The sequence below is a fragment of the Carettochelys insculpta genome, chromosome 2 (genome assembly GCF_033958435.1).
Source record: "Carettochelys insculpta isolate YL-2023 chromosome 2, ASM3395843v1, whole genome shotgun sequence".
Taxonomy (NCBI): domain Eukaryota; kingdom Metazoa; phylum Chordata; order Testudines; family Carettochelyidae; genus Carettochelys; species Carettochelys insculpta.
This window is the reverse complement of record NC_134138.1, coordinates 124559238-124585028: the sequence shown is the minus strand read 5'-3', so window position 1 is coordinate 124585028 and position 25791 is coordinate 124559238. Positions and strand designations below refer to the sequence as shown.

At 38.4% G+C, this 25791-nt stretch overlaps 1 protein-coding gene across 1 annotated transcript in view; it reads right to left on the bottom strand.

Moving 5' to 3' along the window:
• The window catches only part of LOC142008281 (uncharacterized), a 262225-nt gene that overhangs the window by 222648 nt on the left and 13786 nt on the right, over positions 1–25791 (bottom strand). Inside the window, exons 4-7 of the mRNA XM_074985463.1 lie at positions 22866–22927; positions 16432–16504; positions 15962–16138; positions 3820–3921 (exon numbers count right to left, since the gene is read on the bottom strand). Coding sequence (XP_074841564.1) covers positions 3820–3921; positions 15962–16138; positions 16432–16504; positions 22866–22927 — 414 coding nt within the window. The remainder of the gene's footprint in view (positions 1–3819; positions 3922–15961; positions 16139–16431; positions 16505–22865; positions 22928–25791) is intronic.

Below are 25791 nucleotides of genomic sequence, written 5' to 3'. Positions count from 1 at the left end.
GTACAATTACTCTTTATGCCTGTGCAAGGGAGAACCCAATCAGGCCCAGAGTCTCTTTGGTACTACAGGCAACAACAGCTTACTGAAATGTATAAGATCAAGCTAAACTTCTGCGGACCTCAGAGCAGCACTGGGGGCGTTCAGAGGTCGAGCCCACCTATTTAGTACTGTATATATATTGTTCTACAGCCTATCAGCTTTATTCTGAGATACTGATTCTAAAGATACTAGAGGATTCAGTAGATAATTATATCCCTGTTACAGAATTCTACAGAAGTCTTAAAAAAAGATGATCTATTACTCTATTAAACATTATAGACTCAGAGAAATTTCTATAGTCTTTTTACATTTTCTCCCTATAAAATTCTATAGTATTTCCATATAAGTGAAATCAAATGAACTTCTGCGGCAGTTGCCAGATTTTGCCTCAGAGATGCTGTGAAAGAGAACACAAAAGCTTCTATGGCATATTTGGTGTCAGAAAAATCCAAAATGTACATAAGTGAGTCAGGAGGGAGAGCAAAAGGTCCTTTCTGCAGAGCATGATTAGAGCCAACGAAAGAGAAGCAAAGGGGCAAGCAGTGAACTGGTCAAGCAACAGCCTATTGCTGATGAAGGAAAGGAGGGCCACCAACTGACTTAGTTTTGTAACGTACAGCTACAAGATACATATTATTATGAATCATTTATCTCACAGAAATACGGTCATCCATTCACGGCCAGGCATTGCTCTAGGCAATGAGGTTAGGTAAAAGAATAAAGTCAACTCCATATAGTGTTATAACTGTTCTGCAAATCTCAGTAGAACCAACTTGAGGCTTGCTACTGCTGCTAACATGCCTCTGATAAATTGGGCTTTCACGGATCCTTTGAGTGACAGTCCTGCCAGGGGAAAATAAAGAGAAATTCAAAAGGAGAACTATGTAGACATGCTCTCCTAGATACAGAGCAACCTAATATGTTAAATGTCAACAAGAAGAAAAAATTGGATAAACTTTCAAAGGGCTTTCATCTGCTCCACACAAACACCCAGGGGGACATTTAAGACTCAGTTTATATAGCTTGCCCTCTCTAACATGGACATGAGGGCAGGACGTATTTCCCTGACATTAATTTCATTGAGGTAGAATATTGAAGCTATCATTTGAAGATCTCTGTGCATTTTTAGCTCTATCACTATATATGCACTTGCATACACACGTAATAGCTATTTTCCTTTCTCTGAATATAAAGCAGATCATGGCTTTTGAAACTTATTAATTAAATGAGACAGAGGCACTGTCATGAAGAATAAATCCTTCCTCAAAAGAAACTTCAGCTTATATTCTTAAGGATCATTTTGATATCAAATGACAGTTTGGGCTTTTGGTTAGATGCAATGGTCTTGATAAAGCTGATGGTAAAGGATTAGGTGGAAATCATCTTGCCTTCTCACTGGCTCATTAAAAATCAAATAGTCACAATGAATCCAACATACGGCAATACTTGTGATTTTTCCCAGCTGTGGATCCATCAAAAGTTTCTGGCTTCAAGGCTAACTCTTCAAACTTTCCATGCAAAAGTAAGCTTCTCTCATTAACTTCAATAGTGACCTATTTTAAGATCTTGTATATTTCATATGGAAACAGATTTTTGAGTCTACACAGTTGATGGTCTCTAACCATTTTATTATGATCCTGTATCCATAGGTCTGATTTTCATATAACTACAAGGTTCAAAAGGAAAGAGCTGGAGAAGGAACTTACGGGAACAGCTCAGTTTTGCATATCACCAAGTTGCCGCTGCGTAATAACAAAACTAGGGACAAAAGAACAGTGTGAAGCTGAGCACCTCCTTTACACCACAGTGAATATATTCAAGACCTTGCATTCTTCGATTTGTCCTTTTTTCCACCTACATTCCAGATTTTTTTTAACCTGAGATCTTGACAGCGCTACTTCCATTCTATTAACTCATTATTACATTGATCAGTTTGTCTGGTGTCCCATAGTACTGAGCAATATTCCGTGGGGTTTCTCAGTGGAAACTATTGAATGCTTTCTTAAAGTGGGTAAAGTTTATTCAGATGGATTTTGGAGAAAGACAAATAATTGAAAAAACTAGTCTAAGTAAATACATGTTCACAACATGATCTACTTGAAAAGAATCTAGCATGTTCTTCCTATTATATTCTAACCATGGTCTTTGTCTTTCACTTCAGCACTTATTGGAGTCAATACTTTGCCTGAAACTGACAGCAAATAGGAGTTTATATCATAGCAGTATTGGACCTAAGGCAAAATGAATGATTCAGTGTTGTGACTAGACTTAGACAAGGTTGTATGTTATGCACCAATTCTCCTTGCATTAGCAGTAGACTGGGAAGCAAAGAGGGCAATAAAGGAAATCATGGGCAGTGTAAAATGGTTTTGCAGATATAAATTACACAAACTTGACTTTGCTGCTGAAATCGCTTTAATAACTGTGATGCAAAATGCAACGATTGATTTTACAACTGTGGTAGAACAGGAAGCAGCAAAAATTGGACTGAACGTAAATGCAGAGAAAATCCAGATTATGAAGATAGGACACTGGACAACAGATGCAATGGTGTAAAAGGATGGAAAATAAATGGAAAAGGTGGAAGAGTTCTTGCATGTGGAGAGTGTGATGACATTTGAAGGTGGCCTATGTTAAAAATATCAATATGATATAAGGAAAAAAAGAAAAAAAAATCAGTTTTAGAAAAATGAGCAAAATCTAGTCACATGAAAGCTCCACAGCAAACTAAAAGTCAGATTGCAGCAAGGGTCTACTATGTACAGAGAACACTTCTGTACAGAGCAGAGACTTGGCCAACTGACAGTGGCTAACAAGAAGAGAGTGGACACTGTCCATCACAGAAGGAGGCGAAGATATATAACATTTAATGGAAAGATACAAAATAACGAATAGAGTAAGGGAGTTCACAAAGCTGTCATTGTAGAAAATCTCTCCAGGGAAAGAAGGTCAAGTGGTTGGGACATGTATGTCACATGAAACATGCCACATACGCATTAAATTGGGTACCTGAGAAAGGAAAGAGAAAGACCAGGCAGAAGGACAGTGATGGAAGATATTAAGATGTACTGGTATTATCAGGAAAGAAACATCACCATGGCACTGACTAAACTTTCTTGCTCCCTCACACAGCCTTCGTGCTGGATGCTGAAGTGTAGCAACCCTGCAGTCCCTCGCGTACAAAGGAATTTGTGTTGTTCAAGATGACGTGGACTAGTGTATGCTCCATAGATCACAATGTTCCCTTCTTACTGTTTCACATCCTTATAAGCAGGAGAGGACAAAAGCCTCAGTGTATTGAAAATATTTTACTGGCTGTTTTCCAAAAAAGCAAAAAACAAAAACAAACAAACAGAAAAACCTGGGTCTGATGCACACTGATTGGCAACACACATTCAATTCAATGACGTTTTCACTTGGATAAGGACTACAGGCTCAGGTTTGGAAAAAAGGATACTGTTTGGGGGTTTTGTACTGAATTGACTATTTTAATTAGACAGACCAATTTAGATCAAGAGCTTTCTTGGAAGATGCTTCTGTGTCACAGTTACATATTCTATAGCTACAGTAAAATGCAGAGTATAGCACATAATCCTGCATTTACCTGTCCACCAATGCACTGTCCTCAAACAAAGACTAGCTGTGCTACCCATCATGTTCACAGTGGTGAAGACATAAAATTTAACAGTAAGCATCAATATTTAAATATACTCCATACACACTCTCTGTCACCTCATTTTCATGAATGGAAAAGAATATTTTGACACAAATATGAGATACTTAATTCTGCCTCACCTTCTCCACTGACCTCCATCCCACTTTGCCTTGGGTTTATTTCCTCATCCATCACTGGGTCAAAGTAATTTCTGCTGTATTCATTTCCTGTGGAAAGCACATGAAGTAAGGGTCAGTGATTATTAGAAGCACATGAACCAAAATGTTAATTCTGAAATCGACACCAGCATGCAAAAGGGGCATTTTTGCTACTTTATAAGCTTAATTTTTTAACAAGTCTTCTAAGCCTGCTAGTACTGCAATTATGTCATGAAAGGTTGGAAAAGGTAATTTTGGAAATAAGTGCACTTCATGTTACTTTTGCTCAGAAAGTAATGAGAAAATTCTCAAATTTAGATCGTACCATGATAAAAAAAAAAAAGACCCTGAGCCAAATGATTCTTGAGACACACATTACAAATGAAAGTTACCAAGGCTGTAAAGGAACTTATGCTTCACAGCTGACCCCTCCAATTGCACCAGTTTTAAATTTCACCACTGAGGTTTCAACGTCTGGTGCATCTTTAATGCTGTAGTCAACCAGAGAAGTGTTTAATTACAGAGGAGATACTGGAATGCTGCTTCATTAATCTGAATAGTAATTGTATTAAGTTGGGCTAGGTAACAAAACAAAGATTTGATGGGATAAAAACACTCACTGAGCACTTTCCATCTTAATAGCTGTTTTCATCTGTACTTTAATCAACTTTACCAAAGACCACGACCTACATTAAATTTATCAAAGAACTATACAGCGTATAGTTGTCACCAGCCAGCAGAACTTCCTATGCCATCAGCTAGAAAGATTTTTTCTGAACAAGAGCGTGTTATACTTCCTCAAAAAGTTCCCTTCATATGGTACAAGTGCCTTAGACTGTGAGTAGTAACACTGAAATCAAAACACTATAGGTATACATTAAATTACAATTTAGTATGAGAAAATATGGCAGAACCTAGCTCCTAAATTGTTTCAAAATTGTGAAAAGAGTGATAGAATTTTACAGTTTGTCTCTATATTCTTCAAAATAAGCATATAAGTGGATAAACAGTTGAAGTCAAACACAGGAAAGGGTTAATGCATCCTAGACACACTATAGTAGTCTACAGTATATTTATTTTAGGATCAAAAATAATCCAAGCAGCAGCACTTTTTCTGAGACTAAATGAAACTCTGATATGAAACTAGGTTTAATTTATATTTCTGGACTGGCACATTTTGACTGTCAGTCTCTGTTCTTTCAATGTAGTAAGTACAAGAACTGAAAATTTGCTTTACCTTGAGGTCTCAATAAAGAAAAAATAAATGAGTTTCATTTTTGTTACTTTATCTGTCAACAACTACTAGGCTGGTATGAATCTTGGCAGTATGTAATCAAAGTCTTATGTACTGCAATAACAGAGCTATTCTACCTTATTCACTGTAATTGTTTTCCTCTAGCACAAAGCACTGTGATGCTATAGGAACACTCTTTCATATGCTGGTAAAATAATTCCCTTGTGTGCTTAAAAAATGGAAAATGATGATGCATCTCTTTATTCAATTGCTTCATAGCTCTACATGTAAACTACTGGAGCCTATATTTTGCAAACTATCCAAAGTGGTACTCAGTTAGCGTATAAGGTTTTTACTGGCCATCTGCACACAGGTGAATTTTGACTATGTGCTGTATAGTTGGCTTTTGTGTCTAGATTTTTGGAAATCTGTAATGGACTATAGATTTATGAAGACATGTCACACTATTTTAAGAATGCAGTATCAACCATTTTTTGTTGTTGTTTCTCTCATTTGTTCTTTCTGCCCTTATTGTAAAGCCCTCTTTCAGAAACAGCGTAAATCATTTACTTCACCAGAAGGATGCATCTGACTCCCACGTCTCCTGTATCTGATTACAGACACAGCAGAAATAAATACTGCAACTTGTTGCATAGCTAAAGTTTCATTACTCTCACTGAACAGCTCACCTCTCAGGTGGTACCACCATATCTGTCAAGAATTCCATGGCAGGAGACAAAACCATTATGAATTGGTATCATCAGACAACTGAATCTGGGTTCTTACCCCCAGTAAACCCTGTGGTTTAGAAGTGTATGGAACATTTCTATCTTCATTAGGCTATAGAAGTCATTTAGAGGTGTTTTTTTTTTTTTTAAAAAAACACCTTTGGGCTTGAGTTACCCTTCTAAGGAGCAATTTGCACACTCCTCAGCCTAGGAAACAGCTGCTTCAGAGAACAAGAACTGGCAGAGTCACCACTGCTTTCCAATGGAAGGTTCAACAGAGCACTTATCTTTGAATTCTGCACAGGTTCTACTGTAGCCTCCCAGAAGAGGTTATACAAAGATACATGGAATTACTGCATATCACAATTATTTGGCCAGTCTCTGAGAGGTAGCCGTGTTAGTCTGTAGCCTCACAAAAACAAGCAGTCCTGTAGCACCTTAAATGCTAACAATTTTATTTATTAGGTAACGAGCTTTCATAGGTGAGACCTTTATTGAAAGCTCATTAATTAATAAATAAAATTGTTAGCCTTTAAGGTGCTACGGGACCACTTGGGGTTTTTTTTCAGTCTCTATCTACCTTGTAGACTGGGACATATGGGCCCTTAAGAGTTTAACAGCAATATTAACTGTTACTTACTCACTTCAGAAGACCATTCTTCTGCTGGTGGATTACTAGTGAATTTGGTCAATTGACAATCATAAGTGGGGCCTATTTATTTTTACTTTTCAAAATACTAAATGATCAATTTTAGGCAAGATTAACAGCTGGCCAAAGGCATTTTTCTAATAACATGAATTCATGAATGGATTAGCAATCATACCACATTTGCTTTTGGAAATACATGAAAGTATATAACACACAAATTAACAGGCCCACTGAGGAATTCACTTTGCTCTCTTTCACTACATAAATAGAGTAAAGCAAATGTTAAGTCTGTGTTTACGTAGCAGAGAAACACTTGAACTGTGTCTATACGTGCCCCCTCCTTTTGGAGGTGGCATGTTAATGAGGCACTTTGGAAGATGCTAATGAGCTGCTGACATGAATATGCAGTGCCTCATTAGCATGATGGCATCCACATATGATTTGAAAGTGCTGTTTTCAGAACACCGCTGCTTACATAGAGGGGGGCCTTTTGAAAGGACCCCTTGGACTTTGAAACCTCCTTCTTCCTGAAACCAAATAGGCCACTATTATGCTAACAAGGCACTGCATATTCATGTCAGCGCCTCATTAGCATCTTCTGAAGTGCCTCATTAAATGTCCCCTCCAAAAGGAGAGGGCATGTGTAGACATGGCTTTGATGATTCAACTGGCAGATTATCACAAAATAATGTCTTTAGTTTAGAGCTGGGTGACTTCGCAAATGCCGAGTTTTGCTTAGATTTTGAGGGACGATCAAACTTGAAATCTCAGCTTGCAACCCCGCCAAGACCACAGAGCTTTGCCTTGCTTTCTGATTCAGTCACAAAGAACTGTAAATGAATTATGATTTAGGATCATGAAAGCAAAACCATGAATTGTCCTAGGTTCACATGGAAGTGGATGATGGCTCTCTTCATGAACCAGATTCTCAGTTTATGTTAATTGATGTAGCTCAACTAAAATTAGTAGAGTTCTCTAATTACACCAGCTGAGATGTCTGTGAGCTTCAGCAACTTGGTGAGAATATTGAATCTGACCTGCAAAATGAAACTGGAGAAAATTCACATGGTTTCCAGTTTGCTTCAGTATTTCATACTGTTATTTATTTACATGTATTTATACATAGCTGAATACATATTATAAGAATTAAAGTCAACCATTAGATGCATTTGTTTGAAATTTTTGCAGAAGTCTAGGAGACTGACACATGCTTTCCTTAATGGAAGATGTGTGTGTAAATTACCCAGTCATCTTTGAAAATCTCAACCACTACTCTTATCTCACCACGTATGTTAACTGATACAGGATGGTGAGGTCCATCAAATATCAAAGCATAAGTTATGAGTATGGATCCCCTCAAATCTTCTCCTAGGCTGTTTCTACACATGCCACTTTTACCAAAAGTATCATGCTAACAAACATCCCACAAAGTGCTATTGAGGTGCATATGTAAATTTCTGGCACCTCATTAGCATGAGGTCACACGACTCCAAGTCTGGAAGAAGCTGTTCTGGGCTTCAAGACAGCATGTAGAGGCACGGCACCTGGGGGATCTCCCAGAAGGAAATCCTCCTTCTGGAAGCCCCTTCTTCCTGAAAATTTTCATATATCACACGTCATTTGCATAATCACATTTTCAAAAGAGAATCTTTCTAAAGAAAAGCATGTGTATAGATTGGGGTATTTCAAAATAGGTTCTTTTGAAAACAATTTGCCTTCCCCTTTTGAAGTGGACTGTACTGTAGATACAGCCATAGTGCTGATTTCGAAATAGTGCTGCTGGACACCATTACAGCTTATTTCAAAAACAGAACTATTCCAACGTATGTTGAACTACTTCAAAATGAAGTTTACTGATTTTTGGAATGACACAACTGCTATTTTGAATTTAGTGTAGATGACAGCAAAGTTATTTCAAAATGACAGTTATTTTGAAATAACTCTGTAGTGTGGACATGGAGGGTACAAATATGTGGGTGAGCATACAGAAAGTCAACTAATTCATGCCTAAACTACAGCAGGATTCACAAACTAGGTGTCCCACCCATTAGCTGGATTGGGCCTTGCACAAAACACAGCCAGGGGAGTGGGTGGTGCTGTACCCAGCAGTCAGTAAACTCATCTGGGATCTAGGAGATATGGTGTTCAAATCCTTCTTCTTGCAGAGATGCCCTATCCATTGGGCTGTAAGCTATTCTGTAGTGCAGCTATGTTCATCTGGACTGTTTCACTTCATATAAATATATATATTTGCTCAGGGATTAGATCCTGGTTCATGATTCCTGGGTTTGCAAAATCACTCCCTAAAGGGGCAAGGAGGAAGTAAAATATACTATGACAGGATACCCAAGTCTCCATGATCCTAAAGGGCTGCAGAGTTTGCACAGGCTTCCTGAACCCTGTCACTGGATTAGGGGCTTTCACTTATGTCTGCCACCTCATAGGTGAGTACCGTAGCCACCAGGTTTTACAGTCGTTCTCCCTATCTGGCCCAATGACTAATTAATTTTTTAATACATAAAGCAAAACAAGTGAACACCTGCGATTGATAGAGATTGTGTCTACCTTGAACAGCCAGCAGCCTGGTGGTCAGAGTTCTCACCTGGGATAGGGGTGACTCAAATTCCTTTTCACTCCAGACAGAGCGGGACCTCAATTCAGCTCTCCCACATCCCAGGTAATTATGATAACTGTAGAGCTAAGTGTTATAAGAGGGCCTTTGTCTGAAACTATTTGGGAATTTTGTTTCAAACTCACAATTTGTTCCAGGTTGACTGGCGTATTTTTCAGCAAATAAACTACTTGACAAAAAGAAAATCATCTGGCTCTACTCCTGACAGCTAAACTTTGGCAAGTTACTCTGCCCTCCAATTTTAAGAGTCTACTAATCTTAGGCATGTCAGCTTCTGATTCCTCAGTCTGGGCTCCTAAAAACAGAAGCACCCCAAATTAGCAGCTACCATTGAAAATGGTGTATTTAACCTCTCTGTGTCCCTTTTTGCACTTGTAAACTAGAATAATACTTATCTGCCTCATTGTGGTGCTATGGGATTTAACAGGGCCAAAGATCTGACTGTTAACTAAGTTCCCTTTGGACTCCAGAGGCATAAAATGAATTTGAAGCCATCCCAAGTGAGCAACTGGGGCTCTCCTTGGCGTGTGGCAAGTGCTATGCCACCATTTCCCAGACTCCCTGGCATGCTGATGTGTTGAGATATGGCAGGAGTAGGATAGGTTCTGCCCAATAAGCATTACCTTCCAGCAATCACAGCCAATGTTACTGTCCCTGTGATGCTGCTGAAGGGAATTAAGACCATCCTGGTAATGGTCTATGTTGCATCAGAGGGGAGTCAGTTTGTGGCTGCCCAGAAGTAATGGGAGAGGGGTGGAAAGACAGTGGAAAGCCTCTTCTTCCCTCCTCTCTTCCCATCCTTCCGGTACCCTAACACATATGTGAGAATCTGGTCTAATATTAATACAGTGCTTTAAATATATAATGTGTTACATCTTAAGTCTTGGTCACTTCGCTTAAAATCTGACTTTTATTAAGTGTTTTCAGTATAAATTAATGTTACCAGCTGAGGAGTGGGGGTTGATTTTCTGCTTGCATACACATATATTAGTTAGATGAAAGCTAGCATGTCTAGAAATAGTAGAGCTGTTGTGGTACATGGTAAATGACAGTGGAGGCATGGCTTAAGTGCAGTCTGAATCCCCTGGGTATGTATTCTGCTGCCACTGCCTGCGCTACCACATCTACTGTGCTGGTTATCCTCACACTAGCTCTCATACAAATAGTGCCAGTGTGACTGCATGAGCAGGGAATCACAAATGTAGCTCATAGCGTTGTCACAGCTTAACTCTCACTGATGGAAAAGGAGACTTAGACTTGCAATCATTTTTGAAAATGGGACTTGGGCTCCTAAAATCTAGTTACCACACAGCCTTTGTATTGTAGAACCACATTAGTTAGGGAGGTGTTTTGTTTTGTGGTTTTTTGCTTTTTTGTTTTTTTTGTTTTTGTTTTTTGTTTGTTTGTTTGTTTGTTTGTTCTTTTTTTTAACTGGTATTTCCATGCAAATTGGATATTCTGGTATAAACTCTCTTATACCAGTTTAAGTGGTTCCTCACTGAGTGGGTATCTCGCTTGAACTATACCAGTTGAGTTAAAGTTGTCAAATTTTATGCATCGACAAGGGCTATCTAAGCATTTTAAGGAATATCCTTTAGACAGGAATAGAGCAATATGAAACTGGTTAAAAATACAATGCTGTAGATATCAGCCAAGTACATTGTATCACACCAAGAGGGATGGAAAAAAAAAACCTCAATTTGACTTCACACCTAAGTCTCACTTTGTTATCTCTTGACCTAGTACTCAACTGACCTAAATGTTACTGGTTCTTGTTTTCAGTCCTGCCCCAGGATCAGCTTATTGTTATTTCAACCCTTACTTATTTTTTCATTTTTTATTGTTATATTTATTTGACCTATGCCTAGATGCCATGTTGTCCTTTCCTAATGTATCCATTTTTGTGGTATTTTAAAAGCATGCCTGTTTTCTCTCTCAGGCTTTTCATTTTTAGAGCATGTATATGGGATTTTGTCTATTTCAGAGTACCTTTATTTGTGTTGTAAGCCAAATGATTGTTCAAAAAATAACCTACAATATTAGGAATTTTTAAAAAATAGTTATTTTGTCAAGATTGTTTACAATATTTGCTGATATCGCCATATGATGATAATCCTATTTCAGACCACCAAACCAGCAAGAAGAGGTGGAAGAAACTTTCTTTAAACAGCTACAAAATCATCCATACAACAGGACTTGGTGGTGATGGAGGACTTCAACAATCTGGATATCCCTGGGGAAAATAACACAGGAGGTCACAGATTATCCAGCAAGTTCTTGGAATGTTCTGAAAACATACTTTTATTTCAGAAGATGAAGCAAGCTACTCAGCGGAAGATGATCTAGAAATGATTTTAACAAATAGGAAAGAACTAGTTGAGAATTTGAAAATTGAAGGTCACTCATGTGAAAGTGGTCAAGAAAAGACAGATCTGATGATTCTAAGAAATGGTAGAGCAAAATAAAGACAATAGATTTCAAGAAGACAGACTCAGGGAGCTGGTTGGTAAGGTCTCATGGAAAGCAAGAATAAGGAAAAACAACTAAAGACAGCTGGCAGTTTTTCAAAGGGACATTATTAAAGGAGAAAGAGCAAACTATTTTACTGTGTAGAAAAGATAGATAAAATAGAAAAAGACTGTCCTGCCTTAACCAGAAGATCTTGAATGATCCAAACATAAAAAATTATAGAGTCTTGTAAAAAGTGGCAACTGGGTCAAAGTATGAAGGAGGAATATAAACAAATAACACAAGTATGTAGGGGCACAATTAGAAAGGTGAAGGCACAAAACAAGCTCAATATAGCTAAAAAGACATAAAAGGCAAAAAGAAAAACACTCAACAAATACATTGGAAGGAAAAGAAATATCAAGGACAGAATAGGCCCATTGCTCAATGAAGAGAATAAAAATAAGAACAGAAAATGTGGAAATGTCAGATATGCTTGATGACTTCCTTGTTTTGGTTTTCACCAAGAAGGCTGGTAGTGGTTGAAAGCTTACAATAGTGAATGCTGGACAAAAGGATGTAGGTTTAGAAGTTGAAAGAGGAAAAGAACAAGTTAAAAATTACTTGGACAAATAAGATGTCTTCAAATCATCAGGGCTTGATAAAGTGCATCCTAGAATACTGATTGAGGATGTACCTGCAACATTACCTATAACCTTTGAAAAGTCATGCAAGATGGGAGAGATTCCAGAAGACTAGAAAAGGACATAAATAGTGCCCATTTATAGTAGGGGAAATAAGGACAACCTAGGAAACTTTCAGACCAGTGAGCTTAACTTCTGGGCCAGGAAAAATAATGGAGCAAATAATTTAAAATCTATCTGCAAACATTTGGAAAACAATGTGATAAATAACGGTCAGCTTGGATTTGTAAAGCACACACTATGTGAAGCCAACTTGATGGCTTTCTTTGATAGGACAACAGGCCTTGTGGATCAGAAGGAAGCAGTCAATGCAGTATACCTAGACTTTAGTAAAGCATTTGATAAAATTTTTTTTATAAACTTCTTATCTATAAACCTGAGGAATACAATGTAGATGGGTGCATAACTAGATTGAAAATCAGTCTCAGAGAGTAGTTATCTATGGTTCGCAGTCATATTGTAGGACATAAGTGGGGTTCCACAGAGATCAGTTTGGGAACTGGTTCTGTTCCATATCTTCATAATGATTTCGATAATAGCCCAGAGAGTAAGGTTAGAAAGTTTGAGGATGTTACCAAGCTGTTTTGTAAAATAGGATTATAATTCTAAATGCTCTGAACATACTGGAGAAATAGTCTGAGTAAACAGGATAAAATTCAATGAGGATAGATGAAAATTACTCCACTTAGGAAGAAACAATCAGTGTCACATGCAACATGGGATGCAACCATCCAGGAAGGAGTACTGCAGAGAGGAATCTAAGGATCATAGTGGACCACAAGCTAAATAGGAATCAACTTGTGTGACACAAGTGCAAAAAACCCACACACGTTCTTGGATGCATTAACAGGAGTGTTGCGAGCAAGATGCAAGAAGTAATTCTTCTCTACTTCGCTCTGATGAGGCCTCAACTGGATTATGATGTCCACTTCTGGGCACAAAAGATGTGGATAAATTGGAGAAGGTCCAGAGGAGAGCAACAAAAATGATTACAGAGCTAGAAACCAGGCTCTATGATGGAAGATTGAAGAAATGGGTTTGTTTACTTTGGAAAAGAGAAGACTGAGGGGGTTGTGATAACAGCTTTCAAATGCCTAAAACATTATTATAAGAAAGAGGGAGAAAATGTTTTCTCCTTAACCTGTGATGATAGGACTAGAAGCAACGGGCTTAAATTGAAGCAAGAGAGGTTTAGGTTGGACATTAGAAAAAAATGGCTAACAGTTAGGGTGGTTAAGCACCAGAATAAATTGCTTAAGGAGGTTGTGGAATCTCCATCATTGGAAATATTTATGAGCAGGTTAAACAAATGTCCACCAGAGATTTATTTATACAGTGTTTGGTCATGTCATGAGTTCCAGGGATGGGACTTGATGACCTCTTGAGGTTCTTTCCAGTTATAGTAGTCTATGATTTTATGTCCTGTACTAAGGCGTTTTGTCTCAATGGTCACATATGTCAAAGTGCAGAACTCACTTTGTACCTAGAGAGTAGGAAAAGTACTATATTCTGCAATGTTAACAATTGGTTATGGAATTTTAATATATTTCTCTTCCTCTTGTTTGTGCAGGAACCACAGGAAAAAAACTGTCAGCATCACATTTCATCTTGAACTAATGAGTTCAAACTGACTTGAGAGGACCATCTAGGTGTAAGAGGCTAGATTGAGACATTCAGGTTCAGACCTACTGCAAAAGCTGTTGAGCTGCACCCCCCTAGGGGAGCAACTTTGTGGCATACAGTTGCCCCCACTGGCCAGTGGCTTGGAGTGTTGGAGTTGCAGACTCTTCTTCCTAGCTACCAGGGACCCGAAGGTCATCTGGAGCAAAGACTTGTTCTCCACAAAATATGGAGTCTTCAATTCTCACTGGCCTTTATGTGGGCTACGCAATGGAAAGGAAGGTATCTTTTCTTCTGCACCACCATGCATCGCCATGTTAATGCCAAGGAGAATACAGGAACCGAATCAGTGGGACTTGACAGCTCTCAGTTCCTCAAAGGACCAAACCCCAAAAGAGCATGCCCAATGTTTTTAAAAAATAACCACCTACCATTACTCTCCGGTCTTCTTATTTAGGCAACTAAATAAGTGGCATGATAAATGGAGGTACTGAGCAAGCAGAAATCTTTTCTATTGACTTCAGTGGGAACAAATGGATGTTCGGAGCTATTGATCATCAATCCATTTAAGTATCTAAATATGGATTTGGGCCCTACACTTGCTCGTTATTTATGCATGTACATATAGTCCCATTGAAGCCAATGGGACCACTCCCATGGGTAAAGCTAAGTGTCTGCCTAAGCATTTGTAAAACAACACTGTATAGCAGGGGTGGCCAACCAGTTAGAAAATAAAAGCCAAAACAGCCGTGGAAACAGTGCAAAGAGACACACATTATATCTTTATTTTTATCTATCTACCTATAGATTAATATATATATTAATAGGTAGATAGGTAAAAATAAACGTAATATGTGGCTGAATGCCCAGCCTCCCTACTCTTTAACTCAATGCCCTCCACCTCCTGCAGAATGAGACAACCCCCAGGGCCCTGCTTTAACCCCACCTCCCCACCTGTCCCCCAAAGCCAGGCAACTTAGTCCCTTGCTCTAACCCAATCTCCCACACCTCCCCCCAAGCCAGGCCCCCCCATTTCCCCCCCACACTCTAACCCAATGCCTGGGACTCACTAGAGCTGCTGCCCTTACGCCCTTCTCCCACCTAGTGCTGGGATACATGCGCAGAGCTGTGGTGAGTGGTTCAGGTGGGTAGCTCTGAGCAGGAGCTGCATTTCATTGATTAAAGAGCTGTATGTGGTTCAAGAGTCGTGGGTTGGCTACCCCTGCTGTACAGACAAACTTTATGAACCTGTTTTTTTTTTTAATCTTGTCCTAAAATTCCTTTAGTGTATTTTATGAGACCAATTGAAGTTCTTCTGAAAATCTTTTATTGCCATATTGCTAGGAAAACTGTAATATTTATGTCAGTAACAATTCAAAATAGTGTAGAAACGAGCTGCTCAAAATGTTTAAGTTTCAATCTGTAGTAAGAAAGTTGACTGCAATGAAGATCTCTTTGCTTGGTGTAAGTTACTTAGCTGAAAGCTAAAGGGTTCTTCCTGGCGTAATAACAATATTAGGGCCTAAATAAGCTGAAAGCTAAGGCATTTATTATAGCAGGTTATAACAATTACCATGATAACAGGAAGCACTGATCCATTATTATTATAATGAAATGTCCTGTGACTGTTTTTGAGATATAACTGGGCTTAAAATTATGAAACATGTTAGTTGATTGAGGGCATATGGATGGTGAGGGAAACAGAGGATCAGGGACTTGCAGACTGTTTGCTGGAGAGTAAATAACTGCGCAACATCTCTGCACTTTCACTGAGATTATTCCATTTCAGCATCACATACATTAACAAGAAACTATTTACATAATAGCCGATGAAGTAGTGCTGGCAAAGAGCATCATGCCATTCTACCCTGTCATCAAGAGTCAAGTGGGCATGAAGATGGGAGAATAAATCTCTAAATATGTGGACATCAAATGTTTACAGCAATAGTCTGAAAGTTACAGCCTAGGCTTTCAGGAAAGTTTGTTTGGACATGTTAGGATGGAATGTCTAGTGTAGACCATGGAATGGACAGGTTAGATCTCGAACACAACCGTTGTCACTTAGTTTGAGGATAATCAAGACTGAAGTCTCACCTCTTGATTCAGCATGGGCTTGCAGCCTGAGTTTTTGTTGGTGAGCTGCAAGGGTGCTCTCTTGCTTGTCATGTCTAATAACTTTCTGTTCTGAAGTCTGATATGCTGAACGATCTGTGCTGCTGATGTTAAAAGCTGGATTTTCAATGCCTTCTGTTGCTTCTCTGTCTTCTTTTACTACAGCAAACAAGGAGGTCAGAGGAGCACATTATACCAAAGTGTATTTCAATGACAAGCAGAAAATTCCTTCTAGTAATTCCTTTGCTGAAAGACTCAAGTGTATCGTCCTCAAATGTCGCCAAAACAGAATTAGGTTAAAATTAACTCTAAAAAAAAGAATAAATGATTAAAATAATTACAAATTGCACCCTGACAAGCAAGAGCAAAATTTCGCCCAGAGCCATTTGTCTGTAATTAGTTAATTAATCCTTACACAAATTATGAGCAATAACTCATCAAGCAAGGCTCACCCATCAGAAATTCAGCCGACTTGGATTTCTTCTGCTTAGTTTGTTTCGGAGCCTTCTGCTGGAACTTCTGGAGGGAAATTGTTAAATGAATAAATTAGCTAAAGAACGAAGATCATCCCTTATGATCCACAACTAACACAGTATTTTAAACAAGGGGTGGCATTGAAATGTCATTTAATTTACATCTCTGCTAAAGGGGTCAAACATTAATTGAACAACAGAAGTGGAAGAATTAAATAAAATGGGAGAAAAAAAGTTAAAACAAATGCCAAATGAAGGTCATATTAAAATACTTTGTTTTTTGCCATGTTTAATTAATGCAAAGAAGCATCAACAAATGAAGAGATGGGAAATCTCATCTTTGGAATACGCATTCAGCACAGTTGCTCTGTTTCACTTTCAGAAACTAGAAGCTACATGTAGAAAAGTTTGTTTATGCAGTGTGTTTTCAAGTAGCTCTCCTTTTGCCCCTCTATGGGTTATTTTTTCTCTGTTTATTTCCAGATCCACTGATATAAAACAATGTTCTTATTTAGAACAAATAAATTAATAATAAGATTGCAGTGTTGACAAACAACAACAGAATGATAAAATCATCACTTTTCCCAAAATAATTAAAACCACCAAAATTTCAGGTGATGCCACCAGAGGTATTCCCTGATTTTATGGAGGAGGTAGTAAGCAAAATGTATCACATTGCTGAAAATTCATTTAATATTAAAAATGTGCAAAATGTTATTGTGGCCCCAGGGTCTTATAAGCTGTAAATTAAACACTCAGGGATGATAGGTGAGACATTACCAACACCATGAGCAAGGCCAAAGTTTAGTCTGCTTGGTGACAGTTAGAGGTTCACACAGGGGACCAGGTTTTAGGATAGTTTTCTATAATTGAGGCTTGAAATAAAAATAGCAATCAGGTGAATAGCAACATATAAAGCTGCAAAATGGAGAGATAGTGGCTAAAGCAAAATGACTGAGTTCTAAAAAAATAATATATTTGTTCTAGAATTTTATGGAACATTGGAAATTGCTTTGCTCATTCTGAAAATAATGTTAATTTTTTCATGCCAGTTGTTGAATTGTTCCAACACAGAGACCACTGCAAACAATGAGCGCCTAGAAACTGCCAGTCTGATTTTTTTTTTTTTAAACAGAAACTACAATATTTTCTGGGGGGGTTTTAACCTTTGAATGTGTGTATCAATTTCTGGTGTCACAGGATGTGGTCATTAGACACAATCAAGTTCAAAAATAACTGAACCACAATATTGACAGACTACAAAATTTATATTAATTACTGATCAGCAAATAGTTTATAGTTCATAGGCAAATTTGAGTAATCTGAACCTACTGATACTGCTCTGAATTAAGAAACCACTGCGTTACTTATGAACCACTGTAAAATTGGTTTAACATTTAAACTTACTTTTACAAAAATAGCAGCATAAGTTCAGTTACATTAACTAAAATTTTGGGGTGAAACCATGCACTCTTTAAAGTTAATGGTAGTTTTGACATTGAGGTAAATGGTCCCATGAATTTGTCACTAATGTTTTATTATTTTTTTCAATTTCTATTTTTAAACATTAAAAAATCCAGCTAATGACTTCAGAGTAACATCATTTTTGTAATTTTATTGAAAGATTTTGCCTCATTCTTATCTATGAGAAAATATTACCTTTATATGTTTAAGAGATGAAAATGTCATTTAGAATATGGCTGTTGGACTTCATCAGAGTTATGCTGATTTACATCAGCTAAGGATTTAGCCTGTCATGCATGAATACACTCCATCTAGATTCTGGATTCAAGACAAAACTGAACTGCAGACTGTAATAGCTGCTATTTTAAAACTTTAAAACACAGTCATTCACAGAATAAAATTAAAACAAAAACAAAAAACACCTGTGGAAGGAATATTATGTAAGTCGAGATGTTATTCTTTTTTCAGAGTTTCCACCAAAGGTAACACCAGATATTATTTTTCCTCCAAAAGTAATCAGCATTCTTAAGCATGTCACTTGCTTTCACTCAAAGAAACATTTTTTAAATCACATGATGCAACATAGCAGTAGCCCCTGTTTACTTATAAAGAACTTCAAAAGAAATTATGCACTTTCTCCTTAATGCGATTAGGATTTAAAAAGTGGGGGTGGGGTATACTAGTTCACATGTTTGCAATGAAAGCAATACCTGATTTTCTACAGCAGAGATAAATTCTTCCAGAGTCACTTCGCAGTTTAAGTGAACAATGATGGGTTTCTGTGGTCTTGGTATAACTAACACATGTTCTTGTCACTTTGTGCTTCAGAGGAAATTAGTACACTTTTTCCCCCCATCTTTGATTAATAAATGTTCTTACCTTCCTCTTCTTTGCATACGGGCACCTTTAAATAGTCTAAATTACATCTTTTCTTCTGTTAAGATTATGGCCCCCTTATCGTACTTCATTTTCTCATAAGACAACAGGCAGGACACTATCCAGTCACATTTTATATTCATTTCATCATTAGTCACTACCAATTAATTTATGTATTTATGCAAATTTATGTCTAAAGCAATTGTTCTTCAATCAATTCACATGTAGCTACAATACTTATATTTCAAACGGCAAATTAAAGCAAACTCTTTCAATATCCATATTTTCAAGTGGCTTTTGTGTGTCTGTGTACAAATATATTCATGCACATATACACAAATACATCACCTTATTTTTAGCATGCTACCTGGAAAAGGCTACAATAGAGCATACACTTTTAAAGAAAACAATAACTATGCATCTTGGGGCAGATCCTTGGCTGATATAAATCAGTATGGCTCCTTTGATTTAAATGAGCTACACTAAGTTACAACAGCTAAGGATCTGGTCCAAATGACATCCATAATCAATATAAATCATCCCTTTCTATTCTTGAATGACACACAAAGTTGCTGTCATGTGCTCTCAAAGTCAAATTTAAAATAGGATGCTTCCGCTCATGCTGATATCTATTTCTTTTTTAGATTTAAACAAAAGAGAAACTAAAAATATATATATATAAATGCTTTTGAATTGTAACATAGTGTGCATGTTATTGTACTGTACTGTGTAACAGACAGGCGATAACTAGTGATTCCAGCAGTATAAAACCATCTGCCTGTAATTTAAAAGTGAACAAAACCTCTCAAGGTCTTGTTGCTGTTGTTGTTGTGGATGTTGTGATCATTAAAATACAATGGACTGTTTTCCAATAACTAAATTTTCTTTAAAAGCAAACAGTATAGGAATAAATCCCTGTGAAAGCAGCAAGCATTGCCATAAAAAAAAACCCTCATTTATAACCAGTGACAACTAAAACCTACGAAGTTTTTAAAAGAATGTGATTGTTGTCAAAAGGAATTGGGTACAACAACGCTGTGTTCAGTTCTGGTTCCACTCAAAGCCATGGCTGAGGGGCTCTGGGAAAGCTGCTGCAAGGCTGGTGGGCACAGACCAGCAAGAAAGTGAATTTTGCATACTGTACGGATCATCGCTCAGTTCAGGGCAGTCAGATTGAATCTGTGATCAGCCAATTGTGCTTCATGAAACCGTCAGCCCTCATTTATGTCTAGCTGTTTTCTTCTGTCCTGCTGTAAACAAGCTCTGCTCTGAGCTGTCTCCCTACCCTTATCTGCTTAGGAAGATCACACAGACAGACCTCATCAGCAGCCTTAGAGTTAAAGTTAAAGTTACTGCTTCCAGACAGCAGTCCTTATGCAAGCTGGAAGTCAAAAAGAAGAGCAACTTTGGAATGACAGAGTTTTAGTTCCTTTTAGGAAATACATACCTTAGATTCATACACATACTGGCATGTTACGTCTCTTTCATGAAATTAAATTAGGTGTTCCTAATATGAACAACTGTTTCTAACATCAGCAAACTAGCTCAGCAGATTCATCCATGGTTTTGGGTTTTTTTTTTTTTCCCCTGCTTTGGGGCCTTGTTTGAATACAGCCAAAAGAGATGTAGCTGGAAATATTGTCAATCTGGTAGCATTCCAAGAACCTAATAATGCCTGAAATGCTCTAAGGAGTGTAATGATGGTAAACAGGAACAGGTATCTTGGCTTCTGTTCTCATCCACTTCAGTGGGAGCATTAGCCTTTCAACAGAAAGCAGAACACAGTTTTCAAAGAAGGGTCATCTTGCATAAAAGTGGATAGAGCCCTACTGAAAACATAGTCCTCTGTGAATCTAGTCTAATATATTATTTGGTATTTACAGCATTTAATTCTGGTAACCAGCTGCCACCTCCCTGTTAGGGCTTTCATTTATGCAGCTGGAACTAGAACCTCTTCCATGCTCACAGTCTATTACTTTAGCTATTTAAGGGATAACAGCCAAAGTGAAACAGCTTGTAATTTGCACCTGTCTGCTTTTAAGCATTTCATGTTAGATTTTGTAGAGAGCAAACTCTTCACCACTAATAGGAATGGCACATGGCAGGATCAATGGATTTTTCTTTAGCTGGCTCTGTAGCCATTTTTTAAAAATGAATATTTATTTATTTATTTCAGATATGTTCCATCTTGGCCAAAGGGAAAATCCAAATGAAAACAACTCTGCGCGCATCGGCATAGTATCACATTACTTATAGGCTATGTCTAGATTACAGTGATTTGCCGACAGATCTCGGCCAAACTGCCCAGAGGATCACAAGAGCAGTCTGCTCTGGTCAACAGAGAGTAGCCAGACTGCCTCGCTGCTCTATTGGCAAAACAGCCAACCAGAAGCACAGCAGACAGGGCTGCCCGGTGTCCCGGAAGCCCTGTCTGTCGACAAAGGACCCCCTGGAATGTCCAGACTGGCTTTCTGTCCACAGAGCTCTGTCAATGGAGGCGTTCTTCCTTGCGGAAAGCTGTCGACAAAAGTGGGATATGACTGTTCACCCTTGTGGGGTACGGCTGTCAACAGAAGTGCTGCATTCTGTCAGTTTACTGTCGCCAGAACACCTTAGGAATCTGGACCCTTCCAGGTTGTGTCAACAAAGCGCCAGCTTTGTACACAAAACCTTTAGTGTAAACAGCCATGTGGTGTATATCAGGCAGTAAGGCAATGGAGATTCTACCTATAATGCAGTAGAAGTACATTCTATTTACACTGAAGTACAAAACAAACTCCAAACTATTTCAGTGAATTGTCATGTGCAACCTAGTAATAAAATTTCACTGAACTCCAGTCTACAAGGTTTTCAAAGGGGTATTGAGGGTACTCAGCTCCTCACAACATAAGGACCATATGCAATTTGTTCTCAGAAAAAAAAAAAAATCTTGGATTTTACTCTAGCTCTCATTTTCCAAAATTGCAGTGTTGTCCCACAAAAACAAATTAGGTCTAAAGAGAGAATTTTTAAAAACAAAATAGTTTGGTGTGATTTTACTGTTTTACAAAAGCTTCTTTCATATCTCTGACATAATAAATTAATTATCCAGTTACAAAGGAAGTATTATGTCTTAAATGAACTGTGACAACATTGAAAAGTGCCTTCAAAGGAATATCAACAATTAATTGACAAATTATTTTAGTTATTAAGGTTTATACATTTTTGTTGATTTTTTCCTTTCTCTATTTCTAACAATTAATAATAAAAAAAACCCGTATAGCTGGCAACAGACAGAAAAATATAGCTGTGCAGGAATAAAAGGGAAATTAAATGACTTAAAAATGTAATTTATTTAAAAAAAAAAGAAAGAAAAAGAACTGCTGTTGCATTTTGATTCCACAAATTGTCCCCATTTGTACTTCCTGTTTAAACAATAACCAACATGATGATGGGTTAAATGAAGTTGATATTGTCACAAAAGTAGCCTCACTAGTAATTAATGTAGTTTAATATGGTTGTTGGCACACATCTCACATGACAGATAATGTTCCAACATGTCACTGATAGGACCTTTCAGCACAGCTTTAGGAGATCTACCAGGCATTGCCGAGGTGGGTTAGGTCAAAGGGTTGAACCATGTGTAATTCAGAACAGAAGAGGTCCCACGGTCACTCCACAAAAACAATTACACTACTTATTTCACTCTATCCCTTGCCCGAAATTCACAAGCCTCACAGTTTCAGTGCAGTCAATCTCATTCTGCCCTTAGGCTATAAACCACATGAAAATATGTGGTGCTGTGTTTATAAATCTAATCAAAAATAGAAACAGTAGACAAGCACAATGAGGTCCTACTATGGATCATGGGAATTCTCTAGATTCTGAAGGCACTTTTGTTTAACTTCTATAGGCCCTCTCTTACTACTACATTGTCTACTACACTCGTTAATCATCCCCTTTACTTGTCAATGACACAAAGGAGACTACAGGTCTCCTAATTTCCCTCCAATCACCCTACAAATAATATTATGTAGCATAAATGTTAAGAATATCCCTATTTTATTTTTAAGCAAATATTAATTTTCACTTACCTGTCTGTCCATGGCTGCCTGCCCTTTCTCAATGTATAACAGAATGAAGAGAGTGATTCTGCCTACAATCAAAAACAGAGGGTACACAAAAATAAATGGCACTTGAACCTACACACAGTTGATACCATTTTTATTTACGTATGACACACATTTACAGAGTACAGTTCTAAAAGATTCAAGAAAGGAAGAGGGTGTTTCATCTTTGTAGACCTAACAAAGTCAACCCTGAGAGCAATGTGGGGACAGTGCAGTTTCTTCACTTCTTTCTGGTGAAAAGTAGTCTTCATCAGGATAAAAACACAGTCAAAAATGAAGTGAAGTTTGGCAACCTCCGGAATGATATGTTTGGGAGTGGAGTGTGTTAATTTGTAACCCTAGGGAAAGTGGATATTCTAGGTCACCCTGCAGTAATTGCAAAGGCTGTGTGAAGTTTGTACAGGCAAACCCACATTTAACCTGGAGGCAGTTATGTGGCTTGAGTTTCCAACATAGGTGTTGGAGTTAGGGATGCTGGGGGTGCTGCAGCATCCCCGGTTTGAAATGGTTTCCATTATATGCAGGGTTCACAGTTGGGTTCAATGTGTCTCAGTGAACTTGTTCTAGTACCATTGGTTCCCAGTGTTGTGATTCCTAGTATGCTAAGAATTCCCCCATCAGTGGGGCACACAAAACTGGATACAAAGAGAGGGATAGTCAGTATGTCGATGAGCATTGTGGTGCTAAACTTTAGCAGTCTTTAAAAAAAAAAATCGCAACAGTGAGATACACAAAGTCTGAGACAGGTACCTAGGCCTCCTGTACTATGCAGGGAGAGTGAGATGTGCCAGACTGCAGAATGTTACATGGAGCAAGGCCTAAGCTAGCAAATAGGAAACCCTGACAACTAGGATGTGTCCCAAGTCACAGCTGTCTCTCTCTCTCTCTCTCTCACAGGGCAGGTCTACACGACAGGAGAAAGTCAAATTAAGCTACATAATTTAAGCTACCGTAATTGTGTAGTTCAAGTCACCGTACTTAAATTTGGGCTTCCGCACCATCTCCACTATGGGAGGTTGATGGGAGCCTGCACTCCCGTCAACTTCTCTTATGCCTCATGGGACATAAGAGTACTGCGGTCAGTGGGGGTGCCTGATAGATTTGATTTAGCACATCCCCACAAGGTGTGCTAAATCAAACTCTGGAAAATCGACCCTGCCAGAGTCAATCTTCCCTGTAGCCTAGCTTACCCTCAGAATCAGGCCCCTATCTTGGCTAGAGCTCCACCAGTGGAAATTCCTCTCCTGAAGTAAAATGGCTTCACTTCTTGAGATAACGGAGTAAAGGGTCTGTCTAACTGAAACAGTGGGAAGGACATTTGTAGCAGGGCCTATCTTCTTTTCATGCAGTGATTAGAGCCTTCTCCTGGGATGTGAGAAATGCAGGTTCAGTTCACCCCTCTGCCAGCAAGGGAGAGAGGATTTGAACAGAGGTCTCCCACATCTGAAGAGAGGGCTCTAATCACCCTCAGTCTTTCCAGTTAATGCTTATCTACTTTGGATACATAATCATTGACATAAGGGGTCTGGACCCAGGATCTCCCTCTTCCAAGACTGGTGCCCTAATCCCTGGACTATAGAGTTGTTCTCACTCTCTAGCTCAGTCACTACACATTCAATAGGTGCCTAAATCTGGGGTTCATGTACCTCCACACCCTTGTGACTCTCACCCACAGAAAATACACGTTCTTTACATCTTGGTGGCAAAACTCCTATTACTTTCACTGGTGAAGGATCAGACCCACAAGGAATAACTAACTGGACAAATTATGTATTTAAACAGGTGCACATTCAGACTGTTTGGCAGAGGATGAAAACAAACCCCCAAAAACTCTATTCAGGGTCTAAGTCTGTAGTTAATTTTAAGCCTGTGTGTAAGTCACTTTTAAATTAATGGGATTTATGCAAGTACTCACAGTTATTTATACGCTTAAGTGCTGTCCTAACCAGGGATGAATATTTAAACATTCTCTTCAATAGGGGGCCTCTTTGATGCTGGGCTTGCATGCACAATAAATTACCAACTCAGTGCACGTAAGAATGTTATAGAAAACATGCTGTCTGAATTTTCAATACCTCAGTTATAACACGTTAGTTTGTTTTGTGGGGAACTTAACCAGAAAATCTGTATGAAAAACCTTAAACTCAAGTAACAAGCAGTCTTGTGGCACCTTAGAAACTAACCATTTATTAGGTCATGAGCTGTTTACCCACAAACTCATGACCTAGTAAATGTGTTCGTCTCTAAGGTGTCACAGGGCTGCTTGTTATTTGTGAAACTATAGACTAACCTCTGAGATTTAACATCAAAATTCATTGGTTCAGGACAAATGAGGAATGGCTTTTTGGAGCTGTCAGAATTCATCTAAATAAACATGAAGCTCTCACCTAGGAAACCCAACAATTTAAAGAAAGGTGGTAGGTACCTGGTCAGCCTGGTGATTCCTCCTTCCCTGACCTCCACCTCCTCTCCTGCAGCTGGTGCCATCATCACAAGCCACCAGCTACTCTCAGACACCACTCTGACTTCTAACAATGTTTCTTATACTCCTTTTTCAAAAGCAACATCCTACCTCTCATCTCCCACTGACAGTCCCACCACTCCACCTACCTCAGCATTCACCTGTTTTCCACTCCCATTATTGATGCAGGAGGGATACACCACTGTTGCATCTGGGCTTTTGCTCTGTCAGCAGCATTCCAGCACTGATGGATGTACTGTGCAGAGCAGAACAGAGAGGGGAAATCCACACCTCCAAAAGTCTTGCTCTTCTCTGACTCCCCATATCTAATTTCCCCTCAGCAAAGAATTTATACCTATAACTAGACAGGGCCGCATGAAGTATGGCTGCAAACTTTGGGCTGTATCAATGTCTACTGAAGTCAAATAA